Source organism: Phasianus colchicus, chromosome 1, assembly GCF_987193195.1.
Source record: "Phasianus colchicus chromosome 1, bPhaCol1.hap1.1, whole genome shotgun sequence".
Lineage (NCBI taxonomy): Eukaryota > Metazoa > Chordata > Aves > Galliformes > Phasianidae > Phasianus > Phasianus colchicus.
The window spans coordinates 196,010,361-196,027,302 of record NC_143436.1 but is presented as its reverse complement, the minus strand read 5'-3'; the positions used below and the strand labels follow the sequence as shown (position 1 = coordinate 196,027,302).

Here is a 16,942-nt window from a genome sequence, read left to right as displayed (position 1 = left end):
TTCCCAGATGAGGGCTCTGAAAGCCAATATGTTGGAGCAGAGATAAGGAATTAACAGGGAGGATTAATGCGAAGGCCTTGCTGTAAATTAATGGTGTTAATTCCCAGCAGCTCACAAACATGGGGACAATCTTTCTATCTGTTCCAGCAGGGAGAACCATCTGCCAGGAGCTGCCCCAAGCTGTGCATTCAATTCTATTGTTTCCATCCTAAAAAGTCACATGAAGAGCAAAAGACCCCTCCACGGCTACCAGAGGGTGACCAAATGCAAAGGGAAAGCTCACCTCCATGGGAGCATTCCCTCTGAGCTCAGCATTCTGCTCCCAGGGTTGTGCAAACTGCTGGAGATGTTGGGGCCAAAGGAGGGCTCTAAAGAGGGTCCAAAGAGTGCAGGGTCCATGAGACAAGGACATGGGCAGTGGGCATGGTGGGGATGAGTGCGCAGTGGGATTTGGTGATCTTGGAGGTTCTTTTCCAACCCTCATGGTTCTATGTGGGGACAATGGTGGGGATGGGTTGAGGTTGGACTGGATGATTTTGAAGATCTCTTCCAGCCTTTGTTACTCTATGAGATGGGGATGGGTTGGTAGTTGGATAGTCTTACAGCTCCAGGTAGCCAGATACTAAAAGCATGTGGAATTAAGTCCTAAAAAAAACTCTAAATAATGATTTTTTTTTTTTAAAAAAAAGAACACAAAACTTGAAACCATCTTTAGGCATCTCTGAGAAACAAACAGGTCACGAGCCCCAGGTTTTAATTGCTTTGAAGATCACCTTTCATGGATTAATTCCCAAATTGTGCAGCAGCAGCTGAGCATCCTCCCAGGTGCTTTCAGCAGAAGGCTGGAAATTAGCGATGGAAATTAGCAATTGAAATGACTTCTAGCTCACTGCATCCTGCTTTCCACATTGCTGCGAGCAGATCCAAAGGCTGTGAATGGAGCGCAGTAAAAGGAGCAGGGAGCAGCCCAAAGTCACCCAGCACATCTGTGCAGGAGCCAGGATTGCTCCCCACAGCACTCTGACTTTCCTCATTTTGAATAGCTCTGGTGATTGGAGCCTGCTTGTTTCTCCAGGAGTTGACCTCATTGTTTGGAAAGGTCCCCAGTGCTTTGCCTGAGTGTTTGTCCCATACGCAGCCCCATCCTGTTATTGAGACTGTGGATGGGAAAGCTCTTCCTGTCCTTGAAGTGCAGCCCCCAGGGCTCTGCAAACTGCTCCTTAAGCCTCATTCCATACAGACCCAAAGCCCAGAGGCTGCCAGAGAAAATGAGAATACAGAGAACCTCATCTATGGGCCCGAGCTTGTCCTCACTTTGAAGCTTTCATAGGGAAGTCCTGGGATGGAGGTCGAAACAGTCTGCTGTGATCTCAGTTTGATCCAATTTCTGATGGGATCTTGATGCTTTCCTTCATCCCACCCCAAATAGGACACCCATAGCCATCAGCGTGGCCACCTGCAGGAACACAGCCTGCAGAAATGCACAGGGCTTCCTGTCCCTGTACCCCCCTGCCACCCCTTGGGATGCTGATGGACCACCAAGAAGACGAGGTCCAACCCACACCATCTTGCCAATGACCATCTCCATCCACCAGCATGCAGATGAGTTAGCTTCTAGCTAATTAACTTCTAACTTCTTTTGGCTTCATCTAATCTGCCCCCGTTGCATCATCACACCTACCATCCACATTCTGGATTTAGCAAGGGTTTTGTGGGTGCAGGGATGGCACTGTAGGCTGGCACTGGACACCCCTGCAGTCTCATTTCTGTAAGCAGGAGGTATATATTGAGCTGCTGGGGCTGAGATCGTAAAATCACATCATCATTAAGGTTGGAAAAGACCTCTAAGATCACCAAGTCCAACCTCCAGATGTCTGAGTGAGGTCCAGCCCTGAGCTTTGCCATTGCTGGTTTTACAAAGCATTTCTCACCTCAGCAAGATTGCTTTCCTTACAGGTTTTCAGGACTGAGGCTTAGGGGATAAACTCTTGGCAATAACGGATTTATTATCACAGCCCTGATGCAAACCCCACACGGAGGCCAGGCACTTCCTCCTCTCCCCACCCAAGCACAGGGAGTTCATTTTTACTCATTTTTGGGGGGCAAAGAGCAGAGCATCAGTGTGAAAATCCCATCTGAACGCCATAAATCTGCTCCCACACAACAGCTCCCAGCAGAGGTGTGCTGGGGGAATGGTTTGCTAAATGATGGTGCGGTGAAGTCAGTGGGGGAACAGCCCCCAGGCTGGCTCCTATAGCTCAGCATTGGGCTGCAAGTGAGAGGAGCAAAGAGCAAAGAATGAAAACCTGCCCACACTGGCTGTGCCTGCCCTGTGCTGACCTTTGTAAAACAAGAATGCTTCCAATAAATGAAAGGGATAATGGGAAATAGACATGGATTGACTGCAGAGGGTCACTTTTCTTAATTGCCCAAGAACCAAATATTTATTTCAAACAAGCCTGACCCGTAGCCTCAATAGACCCAAGCCCAGCTGATTCCCTTCAGTTCTATGTGCATCCCTAAGCCCCCTGACTTCCAAACAAGCTCATTGCACTGGATTAATTCCAGCCTGCACAGACAAGCAGCTGGTTTTAAATGCTCAGATCCTGGCTGCAGCCATTCCCCGCAGGACAAGCAGGGCAGTGTGGCTGTGTCACAGTGTCACATTGTCACCAGGCTTGACAGACAGCATCTGAGGAGGTTTTGGGGGGCTGGATTATGATCACTTGGAAGCTGAGCAGTAGCAGATGGTTGCACCCAAGCAGCAAACCCTGCTCTAACTGGGCGTCCCTCTCCCTTCCCTTGGCTCTGCTGTGGGTTTACCCCTTCTTTCTTGCTAGGTTTGGGTTCTGATGAAGGGTTTGGGTTCTGTTTGGCTTCCATTTCCACTGAGTGGATGAGCCATGAAGCCAGGCAGTGCTGAGTGCTCCCACCCCCAGACAGTGAGATGCTGCTGAGCCCCTCTCATACGATGCTTGAATCAGCACAGGCTGGGCTGTGAGTTGTGTGCAGACAAGGAGGACATCTGTGAATTGCATTTAAGCCAGCAGGATGCCTACATCCCTCTTTCCTATTAGCATTGTGAGGACGGATGAATGGGACACTGCCCACTGCCAGGATGGGTGGATGTGCAAGCAGAGAAGACGCAGAATGACAAAACAATTTAGGTTGGAAAAAACCTCCCAGGTCACCCAGTCCAACCATCAGTCTGGCCTACTGAGTGCCATCACCAAACCACGTCCCTTAGTGCCACGTCCACGTGTCTTTTTGAGAGCTCCAGGGATGGGGTCACCACTGCCACACTGGACACCTGTTCCAGTGCTTGAAGCCATGACGGACCAGCAGGAGGATGAGGTCCAATGCAATATTTCTTTCCCATGCACTCAACTCCCTCACTCAGACCACTGATAGAAACAAGCAGGAGGATGCACAGACTTACATTTGATGAACTGGAGTAGGGAGAGGTTTTGCACGTGCTCGGACCTCGACCTGAGCTGGCGGAGCAGCTCATCCTTGCTCTTCTTGCTGCTGATCTCCTTCCCACTTGTCACCTGTGGGCAGGTAAGAGTTGATCACCACCAACATTCCCACCCAGCTCACCCCTCCCACAGCTGTGCTGAAGGAGGAAGGGGAAATCTCCCTTTGGAATCACAGCCTGGGGGAGGCAGAGGGCCGTCCACTCTCCTCACAGATGGAGCTTGTGATGCTCTGTGCCCTGCCAGCAAATCCTGCCATCAGGATGAGAGCATCATGCAGATGTCTGCATGACAGGGCTCAGAGGCATTTTTTCCCCTTTTCCCTGCAGGACTGAGTCGTGTTTCATGAATATCCATGGGCACACAAACCCAAGGAACGATGTACCTGCACCACTGGGCAAGGTGTACCTAAATGAGGCAAAGGGAGCTCTCATTTGGGATGAAGGATGTGAATTTCTCCAGTTTTGGATGGAGGATGAGCATTTCTCCTTAGTGAAGATGGAGATGGGGAAGCAGAGGCAACAACGGGGATGTGCCAAAGGCTCTGGGTTGTGCTGTGCAGCTGCAGACCCCTCACCTCTCTCCGCCTCTGGAGGCTGGATTATGGGAATCCCAGCTGGATTCTAACAACTCTGCTCTTTTCTGGTACCTTTATAGGTTTTGCCTTAAGAACAGCAGCATGGAAGGGATATCCTTTCCCTCCATGGAAGGGACCTCCATTCTGGGGATCAATGCAGCTGGAGGGTAGATTTGTCTGGGTCTCAGAGCTTACAGCCCTGATTTAATGTCAGTTGGTGGTTAGAGCTTTGTAAGGATGGGATCCACACCCTGCCTGTCCTGCTGCCACCACTCCAAAGCAGAGAGAAAGAGGAGAGGTGGGACATGGGGTCCTTGGATCACCCCAGCTCCATCCCGACCTCCTTAGGAGCCATCCAACCCAACGTCCCTGCACATCATCCTGCACCAGCAAGAGGGAGGCCAAAGGAGAGGGGGTTTTTTTGGATGCACTCGTTCTGCAGGCTTTTTACTGGTGGGATGAGGGCATGAATTAGGTGAGAAGTGCTACTACAGAAGCATCACATGGAGAGGGAGCTCAGGGGGAGTGTGGTTTGATGGAAAACCACAGCGTATTTTCAGCCAGCAGCCCTGGGAGCCACGTCTGACATCTCACATCGGCTGACGTGAGTCAGACAAATGAGTTCATCTGATGGAAATTAGATGTTCCACTTTCCCTAGAAGAGCTGGATGGCTTGTTGGCTGAAATGAGCTCTTTTTTTCTGAAAGCACGACATTAAACACTGGAAAGGTCACAACGTCCCGTGCTGCGAATGCCACCGTCTCTTCTGAAGAGCCTCTGCACAGCAGCAGTGGGATCTGTGCAGCTCCTTCTCCAGGTGCCATTGGTAGAGCACAGAGATTGATATAATCATTTCAAATGCACAGATATAAATCCAGTCCCTCCCGCTTTTCCATCAGGACCAGACAGGCAGGAGCAAAAACCACGAGCATTTTTCTAAAAGGAATTCAAGCTGTTGCTCACTGCAGCTTTCCCAGCTGACAGCTGCTGTTGTTTCAGAGTGGGAACAGCATGCAGAGCTGCACACCCAGAGCCAAATCCACATCCCCAGCCCTCCAGCAGACATCCCCCCGGTCTCTGTGTAAACATGACAGATCTGCATGCATCTCCATACAAGGAGCAAAGTCCTGGAGGAGAACGCGGGATGCACTGGCTCAGGTTCACAATATATTCCTGCAGGAGGAAATGCATTCCTGAGGGGTGAAGCAGGAAAACTGGGAAAGCAAGCAGAGAGGGAGCAGGTCCTGCCTGCTGTGGGGATTTTGGTGTTGCATCTCTCATTGTCATGCTGACATCACTGGGTGAAACAAGGCAGGTTGGTGGCTCGGCGCTTCCCGGCCGTCTGCTGCAGTCTGTTGCCAAACGAAAACAACCAAATGTAGGAAATGTGTTGTGCAGAATGGCCCCATGCTCTGTTTGTTTTTTCAGGGTTGTTCCTTAAAGGGCTCGATGGACGGGGTTCCCGTTGCATCCTTTGCTTTTGCAATGGGGTTTTGTCTAATGCCATCAGGCTTCTTGGGATGCTGAAGGAGGCAGCTGGCTTTTGAGGGGTCTTGGTTGGGTTTCCCAAGGAAGCACCAGCAAAACCATAGGCTCATGCACTCACTGAGGCTGGAAAAGACCTCCGAGGTCCCCAACCCACCCCAGCATGCCGCAGTGCCTCACATCCCTCAGTGCCACATCCCCACTGCTCTGGAACATGCCCAGGGATGCTGACCACCCCCATCTCACAGGAGCAGCTGTGTCAGTGCCTGATCACTCCTTTGGAGAAGAAAATGTGAGCACGGTGCAACGTGAGCCCATCGCCTCTTGTCCCGTTTCCGTGCACAGACGAGAATAAATCAGACACAACGGAGCAGGGCTGGGAGCCAGGGGAAGAGCAGGACCTGCTTTGCAGGACAGGCAGATGGAGGTGGCTACTGCAGCCTGGTTTCATGCAGATCTACCATGGGAAGAAGGGGATAAATGACCCGCTTTGTGACATACAGATTTTCTGTGCTTAATTTGGGGTTTCTGGTAGATTTCCCCTCTGGCTGAGCTGAACCTGCAGGGTCAGCAAACCTATTTAGGTGTTGCACAAACAAAATGTGAAACCTCATCGCCTGAAAAAGCACCCATTTCCCTCCTGACGAAGTCGTGTTCCTTACAAACACTCCTCTGTGCCTCTTCCAGCAGACGTGGGTCCCCCTGGGCCCCATTTCCTTGAGTGCTGAAATAGCCATCCTGCAGCCTTGCTCAGGTGGAGCCAGGTGATTATTTTTAACTCTTCCTGTACTTGACATTCCCTTGGGAAAATCCAACCACTGAGACTGACCCATTCCTGTAACGCAGCCACTTCTGCACCATTGCACTCTGCCACCTGCCCTCCCAGTGCTCCCCAAATCATGTCCTCAATTTCCAGGCTGGTGCTTAGAGGTTTCAATGGGGAAGACCTGGGGGCTCTGGGGAGAAAGATTCTCAACAAATGCTTGGATTCCTCTGCCCCAGCTCTTTAAACTTTGGCCACCAGCTGACAACACAAAAGGAGCAGACCATTGGAAGTTTCTTGTGGGTTCTTTTCCTTTCTCCGTGCCCTGGAAGCAAACCATGTCACTGCTGGATCAACGTGGGAGGATTCGGATAAACGTGGACAATTTGTCCCAAGAGAGAAATGGGAGAAGTTATTTTTCACTTCCTCTCCATTGCACGCGGCCCCTGGGACTGAAAAAGACAAGTCACTGCCATCCCACAGCATGGGACCTGGGAAGTTCCCTGCTGATCTGTCTGCAGGATGTTGTCCTAGGTTTGCCAGTTCCTGCCCTATGGTGTGAGGCACTGTTGAGATCATAGAATCATAAAATTGCTCAGGTGGAAAAGACCTTCAAGACCATCAAGTCCAACCTCGACCTAACCATACTACCCTAACCCTGACAACCCAATGCTGAATCATCCACTCACGAGAGGGATGGGTTTAACCATGGAAGAAGGGAGGTGACATCCCACACCTCTGCTCTGCCACATAGGTCTCCTACCTTGGTGTTTCCCTTTGCCTTCAGGCATCTCCTCAAACAACTCAGGGGTGAATTACAAGTGAGACCTGAAGGGATGGGCAACAGGGGATGCATCTCACCCAGGGACAAAGCAGAAATCCCAGCAGATGGCCAACACAGAGCCATTGCACTGCTGCATATTCTGAGAGCTCCTAAACTTCCCACCCCTCCAGCCCTGCCATGAAATGCCCTCCAAAATCCACTGCAAAGGCATGAATCCACTGGCCATCCTTGTTCTCTGCCTCCTGTCTTTGGTGGCATGTTCCTTTCATGTCTGTGCTCCCTTTCAGCCCTGATGCTTCACTCCTCCAAGCTGATGCACCACACGTGGGGCACTGGGATGAAGAAGGACCCAACACGAAAGGAGCTTTGTCCCAGTCATCTCTTCTGGTTTGCAACACACGTGTCCCTCACATGGATGGGCTACGCTGGGCTGGGGGCTGACAAAGGATGGATTGCAGCATCCTGTTCCCCCTCTTCAACAGCACCAGTGTTTATATAAATATATAAATAATGGAAATCCAGTGTGTCAGAATGAGTACGACAAATACTCCAGGTCCATCTCCACATGGTGCAGCCATGGGAGGAGTGAGAATGAATTGAAGATGTTTTTTCCAGGAGAGATGGGGAAGTGCCAGCCCTGCTGCAGTGAGCTGTGCTGGGAGAGAACCAACAGAAGTCAGGATGGTTGGAAAAGAGGGATCCTTAGGTTGGAGAGGTCCTCCGCACAGTGCTGAACAAGGTTAGTGCTTCTCTTTTGTTTCAGGTGCTGAGAGGGAACCTTTTCCCCTATCAGACCCGGGATGGATGGTACAGCACTGACCCACTGCCTACTGGGGAACTGGAAGATGCTCAAGGTCTGGGAAATGGCTCAGTCGCATGGAGGCAGCATTAAACTGGAATGACTGGAATAAAACTGGCCTTGAGTGGAGGCAGTTTGTCCACTAAAGGCCTTTTCTTCTCGTCTTTAGCTTGAGATGATGACAACTTTATGGCTTCGCTGTGGTGGTCCCTCCAGCAGTGTTATTCAGGATGCTCGAAATGCACTGATGGGTTTCAAAGCCGAGGACCGAAAAAAGCACTGATGGAGTGATTGATTCATGAAAAAAAGATCAAAGGAGTGAACTCTCATTAGTGTTAACGCAAAGTGCAAAAGTCCTTCCAGGAACTTCAAAGGAAGAAGCCGTGAAGATGAAACGTGGCTGTAGAATGAAAATCCTCCATTGGCCAACGAGACAGAGAGGTCTGTGGGATGATGTCCATTGGGGAGGGTGTGCTGTGGTCTGGAGGGACCACCATGAGCTCAGATGAGGTGTACAGAGTGAGCTGGGAGAAAGCAAAATGAAGGCAGAAGGACTCCTCTTTGCCCCACAGGGCTGCAGCACTTCTGGGAACCCAACAGGGGTAGAACACAACGTCCCCAAAAAGCCCAGCTGGTCCAACTGGTGACACTTTACAAGGCAGGAGGAGCCCAAATCTCTTGAAGAATCACTTGTTGATGTGATATTTCCAGAGAAACGAAGAACTGTTCTGCCCCAGGAAGTGCACGTGCTTGTTTGGACAAGTGTTAGCATTCTGAGATGAAATCTATGTGAGAGGCAGCCAGACAGGCTGCAGCATGACCATGACATTGAAAAGAATGCAATTTCACCAACCAAGCACTTCCATGGGACTCCAGCAGCTAAAGCATTCCCAGCCTTCCTGTGTCACACCTCCTCTATAAGAACAACATGCTTTGAGTCGTTCTCTGCCATGCTCTGTTTGCCAGAAAGCCAGGGCTAACAGCCCGACACAGCACTTGGGAAGCCCAGCAGCTGCTTTATGTGCTGGCACGAATTTGCATTTGCTCACCATGCATCCTGGGAGGTTGAGACCCCATTGGCAAGCACTGAGGTGTGAGCAAAGCTGGGTGCTGCACCCCTGTGAGCAAGTGAGCGCTGAAAAAATGGGGTTTAGCAGTGGAAATGAGACAAACTACCCACCAGTCTCAGTATTTCAAACACAGGCAGGGCACTTCTCAAGAAAGCTGGGGGTGCATTGTTCCCCATGTTTGTATTTCCTATGAAACAGGATTGACTTCCTCATCAGATACATAGGAAACATGGGCCAGCTGTGTAACAGCTGCCTGCAGCTCCCAAGATGGACAAGGCAGGAGGAGAAGGACCATTCCTTCCCCTGGGATGTGGGGAGTGCAGCTGGGCCAGGAGGGTGAGAAAGCAGAGCCTCCATCACATAGGGCTTTCCTGGTTCTATATCCTCCTGCACAGAAGTGCTGCTTTGGTGTCCCACCATGAAGTCATTACATCCATTGAGCTGCTTGCACACGGCTGGGTTTCACTCAACTGGGCTGTGCTTAGCATAGAGCCTAAGTGAGAACAACTGATGCTGGACACGAGGCCAAACCACAGCTCACATGGAATTGTAGAATTATTAAGGTTGGAAAAGGCCACTAAGACCATCGAATCCAACCAACAACCCATCCCCACCATGTCCACTCACAGAGCCACAGGATCATTAAGGTTGGAAGAGACCTCCAAATCCATCAAGTCCAACCCCAACCCATCCCCACCATATCCACTCACACAATCGTGAAGGTTGGGAAAGACCTCCAAGACCATTGAGTCCAATCGTTGACCCACCCCCACCATGCCCATACACCACGTCCTTCCTTGAGGAAGGATGCTTGTGTGCAATACCACCCGCAGCCCCTCTCCTACCTCTTTTGGCATTTCCCGTGGGAAGAAGAAATAAGGCACTGCGGACACGGCCACGAGGCTGGCTGCCACCAAGAAGCCAAGCCACCAAGCACCAACCCACCGTGGGTCTTTGTTGGTCAGCAGGACCTCGTCTGCAGCACAAACAGATGGAATGGTGTTTTAGTCCAAGTCCCACTGTGCACCAAAGGAGTGGTGCTGAGTGGCCCCAGGCACCCAAGACAACGGTGTGCTCCATAGAGGAGGTTCCCACCCTGGGGACCATCAGTTCTGAGCAGCCTGAAGATATACTAAGTGTGTAGATGATAATAAATTAGAAGTTGTTGACTCCCTCCTGGGTAGAGAAGCCTTTCAGAGAGATCTCAGTATATTGGAGGGCTGGGGAATCACCGATGTCAGGAAGGGTTGGGCTGAGTGCTAGGGAAAGGTTCTGCTCCATTGGGCAGTGGGCATGGCCCTGAGCTGCTCAGGGAGCTCTGGGACACAGCTCTCAGCCGTAGGGTTGGGTGGTGAGGTGCAGGATCAGGAGCTGAGCTCACTGGTCTTTGTGGGTCCTCTCCAACTCGGGATATTCCATGGTTCTGTAGATGCACAGAATCACCAAGTTTGGAAAAGACCTCCGAGGTCATCTCGTCCACCTCCCACTGGCATTTCCCTACTAAACCACGTCCCACTGTACAACATCCAACCTGGCTCGTGCCGTGCTACCGATCAGAATACTTTGGGTTGGAGGGGACACTTAAGGGTCACCCAGTCCCAACTCTGTGCTGTGGGTTGGACTGTCACCCACCCAAACTTATTGCCCAGGGCCCCATCTCAGCTCACTCCTCAGCAACACAGCACGATGGGGATGGATGGCTGAGCAGAGCTGCTGCCCTCACCCACCTCCAGCCACTTTGTCGATGTCGACGTAGAAACGCAGCATGCCAGAGCCCAGCATGAAGCCCACCCCCGGCCCAACCACGGTCAAGGAGAACAGGATGCCTGCAGGGAAGAGAGCAGAGAAGGGCTCAGCCCATTGCAAAGGGGCTGTGGGGGCTGCAGGTGGCTCCCACCACACCTGCCCCCGCTGTGGGCTGTTTCCCAGCAGCTTTCTCACTTCTCTCCTATTGAGATCTATCCTATCTATGGGAATAACAACCCCGTGCTTTCCAGGCTCCTTTTGCAGGAAAGGTTTTGCAAAACTCAGATGTTTCCTTGCTACTTTTCTCCAGCCTCTTAGGCAAATTGAAATTCCCCCAGATGTGCCCTTTGACATCATAAATCTAGATAAAACAAAGTTGTTCGAGGGATTTTTGAGGTTGATGTCATGTGCATTAATTTCCATTGCCAGTTTACTGCCCGCCCTTTGCAGGGTGAAGGTGATCACAGTTATCAGCAAACCCTTCTATGTGAATTGCGGATGAAAACAATAAACATGCCAAAGGTTCCACTCCCACTCTTTTAAATAAGCTCCAAAGGTCTGGAGCAAGATTTAGAACCACAGAAAGGTTTGAAGTGGAAGGGATCCTTAAAGGCCACCTGGTCCCACAGTGCACAGGGACACCCACAGCTCCAGCAGTGCTCAGATCCCCATCCAGCCTGACCTTGGCTGTCTCCAGAAATGGGTTATCCATTTGGTATGGCGCTTCCAGACAGCAGTGACCTGTTTTTGAGCCATCCTTGCAGGCCCATTCAGCTCGATATACAGATAATAGATGCCAAAGGGCTTGGAGGACCTGCCTGGACCATCTCATCCATCCCACCACCGTGAGACATATCATGCATCTGCCCCCACTCATTGCACTGAAGGATGCTTGCCCACCCACTAGATGGTTGTTCCTGCTGTTTCGACCTATCATTTTCCCCACACCTAAAAACAATCCCAACCTCTTCCCTAAATCAAGTTTTCCAGCACACCTGGTCTGTCTGCTCTTGCTACAGAGGGTTAATTCTGTTTTCCCCTCTTTCCACCACCGCCCCAGCCTTACCCAAGTAGAGGGGGGAGTTCCTCTCGCTGGCAAAGTCGTCGATGTAGGAGATCCCAAAGGGTTGGATGGGGACACCTCCAATGCCCAGCAGCACCTGGGCGATGAACATGACGAGGAGGACCTCGTGGTTCTCCCTGGCAGTGTGGGGGGCACAGATGGAGTCGCTGAGGTTCCCCGAGGAGCCCATCCCTTCGGGTTGGCACAGGTCAGTGGTGTTGCTGAACACACCTGTGGGGATAAGAGAGGGTCTGAGGGCTGGTCAGGAGAAAAGAAGAGAGCAGCAAGAGTGATTTGGGTTGGAAGGGACCTTAACGGTCATCTATTTCCAATCTCCCTGCAGTGAGCAGGAAAAACAGAAATATAATCATATCATAGAATGATAGAATGGTCTGAGTTGCAAAGGAGCACAATGCTCATCCAGTTCCAACCCCCTGCTGTGTGCAGGTCGCCAACCAGCAGCCCAGGCTGCCCAGAGCCACATCCAGCCTGGCCTTGAATGCCTGCAGGGATGGGGCATCCACAGCCTCCTCAGGCAGTCTGAATAAGACCATAGGGGAGGTGTTTATAACAACATGTTTATCATTACACCCCAAATCAGCTGCAAATCCAAGTGTTCAACACAGAGCCACCTGTACCATCCACTCCAGAACGAGTGATTAATTGTTATCCAACCTCCATTTACACCTGCAGCTGTGAATGATTCACCTATTCCATCTTCCTTTGGTGCCCATAGCTGAGCAAACCAGCTGCTCTCTGATGAGAAAAAGCATTCATTGGAGGCTCCTATGGCATTTGCTGGAGCTTTGTGGCAGGACTTCATAGAATCATAGAATGGTTTGATTTGGAAGGGACCCATGAAGGTCACCTGGTCCCACTCCCTTGCAGTGCATGGGGAGACCCACAGCTCCATCAGTGCCCAGAGCCCCATCCCCTGACCCTGGGTGTCTGCAGGGTTGGGGCATCCACCACCTCTCTGGGAATGTGGGATGGTGTCACATCCCCTTCTTTTCTTATTCTCCCTTCTTTTCTTCTCATCCCTTCACCTTCTTTCAGGAAGAAACTCCCAGTTCCACCCCGACCCTGTTCTCCATGAGCAATATACATTACAAGATGCTGACTTTTAGACAGGGTCTAGAACCCCAAGGAATCCCTCTGAGATGTCTCAGCTGCACATGGGCAGGAAGGGAGATGCCCCGCAAGCAGGAGACGGGTGTGAAGCTGCAGCTCACCCACTGCAGATGACATTTCACCTCCTCTGCCATCCTTGCTCCTTCCCACAAATCCAATTTCCTTCCCATAAAGAGCTTCAAAGGGTCAATGTACGCACCGTGCCTTATCTCAGGAAAATGAAAGTAAAGGAGCAGCTGATGTGGGTGAGGTCAGGTTGGTGCAGCTGATGGAAGAGATAGCTTCTGTGATATGAGTGAGGTCAGCTTGGTGCAATTTGTGGAAGATGAGAGCCCTGATGTCTGGAGAAGGCTTTCCTGCTGCCTGGCTGCAGCATGGAGCTCCAAGGGATAAGGGGAACCAAACTTCATGCCCATCCTCATGCCCTCCCCTCTGTCTCCAGCCTACAAGCCGTCTCCTGGCTCTGCCTCCCCATGGGCAGCTGTTGCCATTGGGCACTGAGATGGTTTCATTTGCTCATTAAAACTCATCTTGCAGCTGCTGATGCCTCAAGAGAAGATCGTTTCCTTCCTCTACCCCATAAAAGCATACAATAAGTTCCTAGAGTACCTACTGGCAACGGACTGGTCGTACTCATAGGGTCCTGTGATGAAGTGAGGGAGGGACATGAGGAACCCAGCCAAGGAGACCAGGATGGCACCGCAGCCGATGAAGCGGGGCCGGTGCACGCGGCTCCCGAAGTAGCTTATGAAGACAATCAGCAGCGTGTTCCCCACCTGCAGCAGGACACAAAGCAAGGAGCCTCAGAAATGCCAGTAGAGGAGCGTGGGAGGAGCGCGGGTGGGAGAAGTGAGCAGGGCTCACCTCGTTGAAGGATGCGAGCAGCCCTGATGTCTTGCTGGAGAGGCCGTAGCGTTTCTCGATGGTGGAGATGGAGCTCTTCAAGTAGCTGGAGACCAGGAGCTGGGAGAGCTGCAGCAGCCCGTGGCAGAACACAAAGAACTGCCGACACAAAATGAGAGCATCAGGCACCGTTACTGCGAGCTGCCACACTGCAACAAAAGCGTTTGTGCAACTCCTACCCTAAGGCACGGGCATGGAACACAAGCTAGCCAACGTGGGCTCATGAAAGGCAAGTCCTGCCCAACCAACCTCGTCTCCTTCTATGACCCAGATGATGCAAATCTTATGGGGAGCAGATGAGGGAACTGGGATGGTTTAGTTTGGAGAAAGGAGGTTGTGGTGAGGTTGGGGTCAGGCTCTTCTTACAGGTAACAGGGGCAGGACAAGAGGAGATGGCCTTAAGTTGCACCAGGGGAGGTTCAGGTTGGATATTAGGAGAAATTGTTTCTCCAAAGAGTGGTTGAGCATTGGCACAGCTGCCCAGGGAGGTGGTGGGGTGTTCAGGAAGCATGGGGATGTGGCACTGAAGGATGTGGTCATTGGGGGTGGTTTGGGCTTGGGTGTGGGGATCTGAGAGGTCTTCTCCAGCCCTAATGGCTCAATGAAATATTCTCTCTCCTCCTGCCAGCAATGGTTTTCTGAAGTTCAGTCACCACCATTAAGTAGTTCTCTGCCCAAAATTACCAGAGGGTTAATGCTTGTGAGGAGAAACAGCAGAGAAATGGCTTTGGATCAAAAAATCCTTTCACCTGGGCTGCTGCTCACTTGTGTTGGCCTGGACCTGAGGTCTACAGCAGGAGTTGTGCAGCCCTCCCACACCCAGCAGCCTGACCCCAGCAGCCAGGAGATCCAGGTTGGGAATGTGCCCTTCCAAGCATGACAACGAGCAGCTCCTCTAGACAAAGTCAGGAGGAGGTCAGGGATGGGAATTTATTCTCCAGTTTCCCCCCATTTTTTGTTTATTTTTAGCTCTTGCTAAGATTTGGGTGCAAAGGATGTTACCTTCTGTTGGAAAACGGGGTGCCTCTTCTTCATTTCCAGAAGGAAAACTGGTCAGAGACTGCCAGCATCCCAGAACAAAACCCTGACCCCATCCCCTCCCAGGTCTGGGATGTATTTGTGATGTGTGCCCAGCTGCCCCAATAAACTCCTGCCTGAGGGCAGCATCCATCCTCCAGCTCCTCACACAGAAGCGTTTCTCCATCATCAAATAAACCATCCCAGGAGGGATGGAGTCCCTTCACCACATCTCCGCACTCAGTAAAGGGAGGGAGGTGATGGCCAACCTCTTACCCTGCTGCCACCTGTCTCACCACGTCCTTTCCCAGTCTCCAAATGAGTTCAAACCACTTCAGCATCCTAAGGAGCACCAGGGTGTGGGTACCACTACCTTCAGCCAGCTAGATAAGATGGGCAGAATAAAGCACAGAAAAGAGAGATGCCTGCACAGGACTCCACGTGGCTGGGTTATGGCTCTGGACAAGGACCCCAGTGCTTCTGGCTCAACCACCAGCTGGTTATCCACCAGGAAAAGAAGAGCAGGCCATTGGATCTGCTGGAGAGACAGGCATCCCCGCTGTCCTGCATCTCATCCTGCAGAGATATCCAGGTGTTCACAAACCCCTCGCCCTTCCCCATCCCCCTTCCCACTTCTTGGAGCACAGGTTGTGATTCCTGGCCCTCGATGCCAGCGGTGTGACATCACACATCCCCCCCCATCTCCTCCAATTCAGCTGGCTGGATTTGGGGTTTGGTTCTGTCGCAGTGGTGAGGTCTGTGATTGCGATGGAAGCAGGCTGGGGGCATTCTGTGATCCCAGTGTCATGGCAAAAGTAGCCAGCAGTCATCCTGCCAAGTGCCCCAGGCACCCACAGCGAGGGGGTTTCACCAAAAACAAGGGGGTTTCAATCCAAACAAGGGGCTTTCACCCAAAGCAAGGAGGGTTCAAAAATAAAACCAAAACAACGGAGGTTTCACCAAAAAAAAAGAAGGGTGTTTCAACAATAAATAAAGAAATAAACAACAATAAATAAAAAATAAAGGGGAGTTCAACAACAAAAAAAAGACGAGGTTTCACAAAAATGTGGCGATTTCAGCCAAAAAAAAAAGGAAGATTTCAACCCAAACAAGAGGGTTAAAAAACAAACAAACAAACAAACAAACAAATACCAACAAGGCAGTTTCACCAAAAACAATGGGGTTTCAACCAAAGCGAAAGGGATTTCAGCAGAAATGGGGGTTTTAAAGAACAGCACAAGGGGATTTCTCAAAACAGGGGGAGTTTCAACCCAAACAAGGAGGTTTCAACCAGAACAAGGAGGTTTCACCAAAAATAAAGGGGGTTCAAGCAAAACAAGAAAGTGACAGTCAATAAAAGGGGGGATTTCAACCCAAACAAGAGAGTTTCACCAAAAACAAGGGAGTTTAACAAAAACATGGGGGGTTCACATGAAAAAGGGGGCTTTCAACCTAAACAATGGGGTTTCAACCAAAGAAGGGGGGTTTTACTAAAAATAAGGGTTTTTCATAAAAAATAAGGGTTTTTCACCAAAAACAAAAACAAACCTAAGGGTTCAAAAAAAACAAGAGGGTTTCCACCAAAACGAGGGGGTTTCACCCAGAATGGGAATAGTCCCCAGCCCTCAGCTTCCTATTCTAGGAGGAAAGTGGCAGCTGGCTCTGGCAATGCCACATAGGCAGCACACCGCGATCCAGAGGATGTGAGCCCTGCAGATCCCTGAGCTGCTGGGAATCTGGGGATGAAAACATTTCCCTGGGACTTCCCAGCGATGGAAAGGAATATACACTCATGGGAGAACAAAGAACTGGAAGAAGGATCCCAGGGAGGGAGCAGGAGCCGTGGGAGATCTGCAGTGGTGTCACCACTGCGGGATCCATTGGGGAGAAGCGAAGGGAAGGAAACTCAGCACAGCACAGCTTCCTGAGATCGAGATACTGACGGCTGCTTTGATCCTCCATTAAACATTGTGACCTTTTTTCTTCAGCACGTGACTTTTATTAAACGACTGTTAGCGGCCAAAGGTTGAAAAGCAAGGAGCAAGCAAACACGAAGAGCACTGCCCAAATTTTTTCCAACTTCTGCAGTGACTTTAAGCCAACGAGTTCTGGGGAAAACAAGCATCGC

The 16,942-nt window shown here is 50.9% G+C and overlaps 1 protein-coding gene across 3 annotated transcripts in view; it reads right to left on the bottom strand.

Moving 5' to 3' along the window:
* Positions 1-16,942, bottom strand: part of SLCO2B1 (solute carrier organic anion transporter family member 2B1) — a 40,285-nt gene that overhangs the window by 9,279 nt on the left and 14,064 nt on the right. For 2 of the 3 annotated variants that reach the window (XM_031605119.2, XM_031605120.2), the window contains 6 exons: positions 13,759-13,896; positions 13,508-13,670; positions 11,767-11,994; positions 10,682-10,780; positions 9,800-9,930; positions 3,440-3,551 (listed from right to left, as the gene is read on the bottom strand). In XM_031605119.2, coding sequence (XP_031460979.1) covers positions 3,440-3,551; positions 9,800-9,930; positions 10,682-10,780; positions 11,767-11,994; positions 13,508-13,670; positions 13,759-13,896 — 871 coding nt within the window. Of the gene's footprint in view, positions 1-3,439; positions 3,552-9,799; positions 9,931-10,681; positions 10,781-11,766; positions 11,995-13,503; positions 13,671-13,758; positions 13,897-16,942 lie in introns of those variants that run through there. The other variant, XM_031605122.2, reaches the window with a different exon arrangement.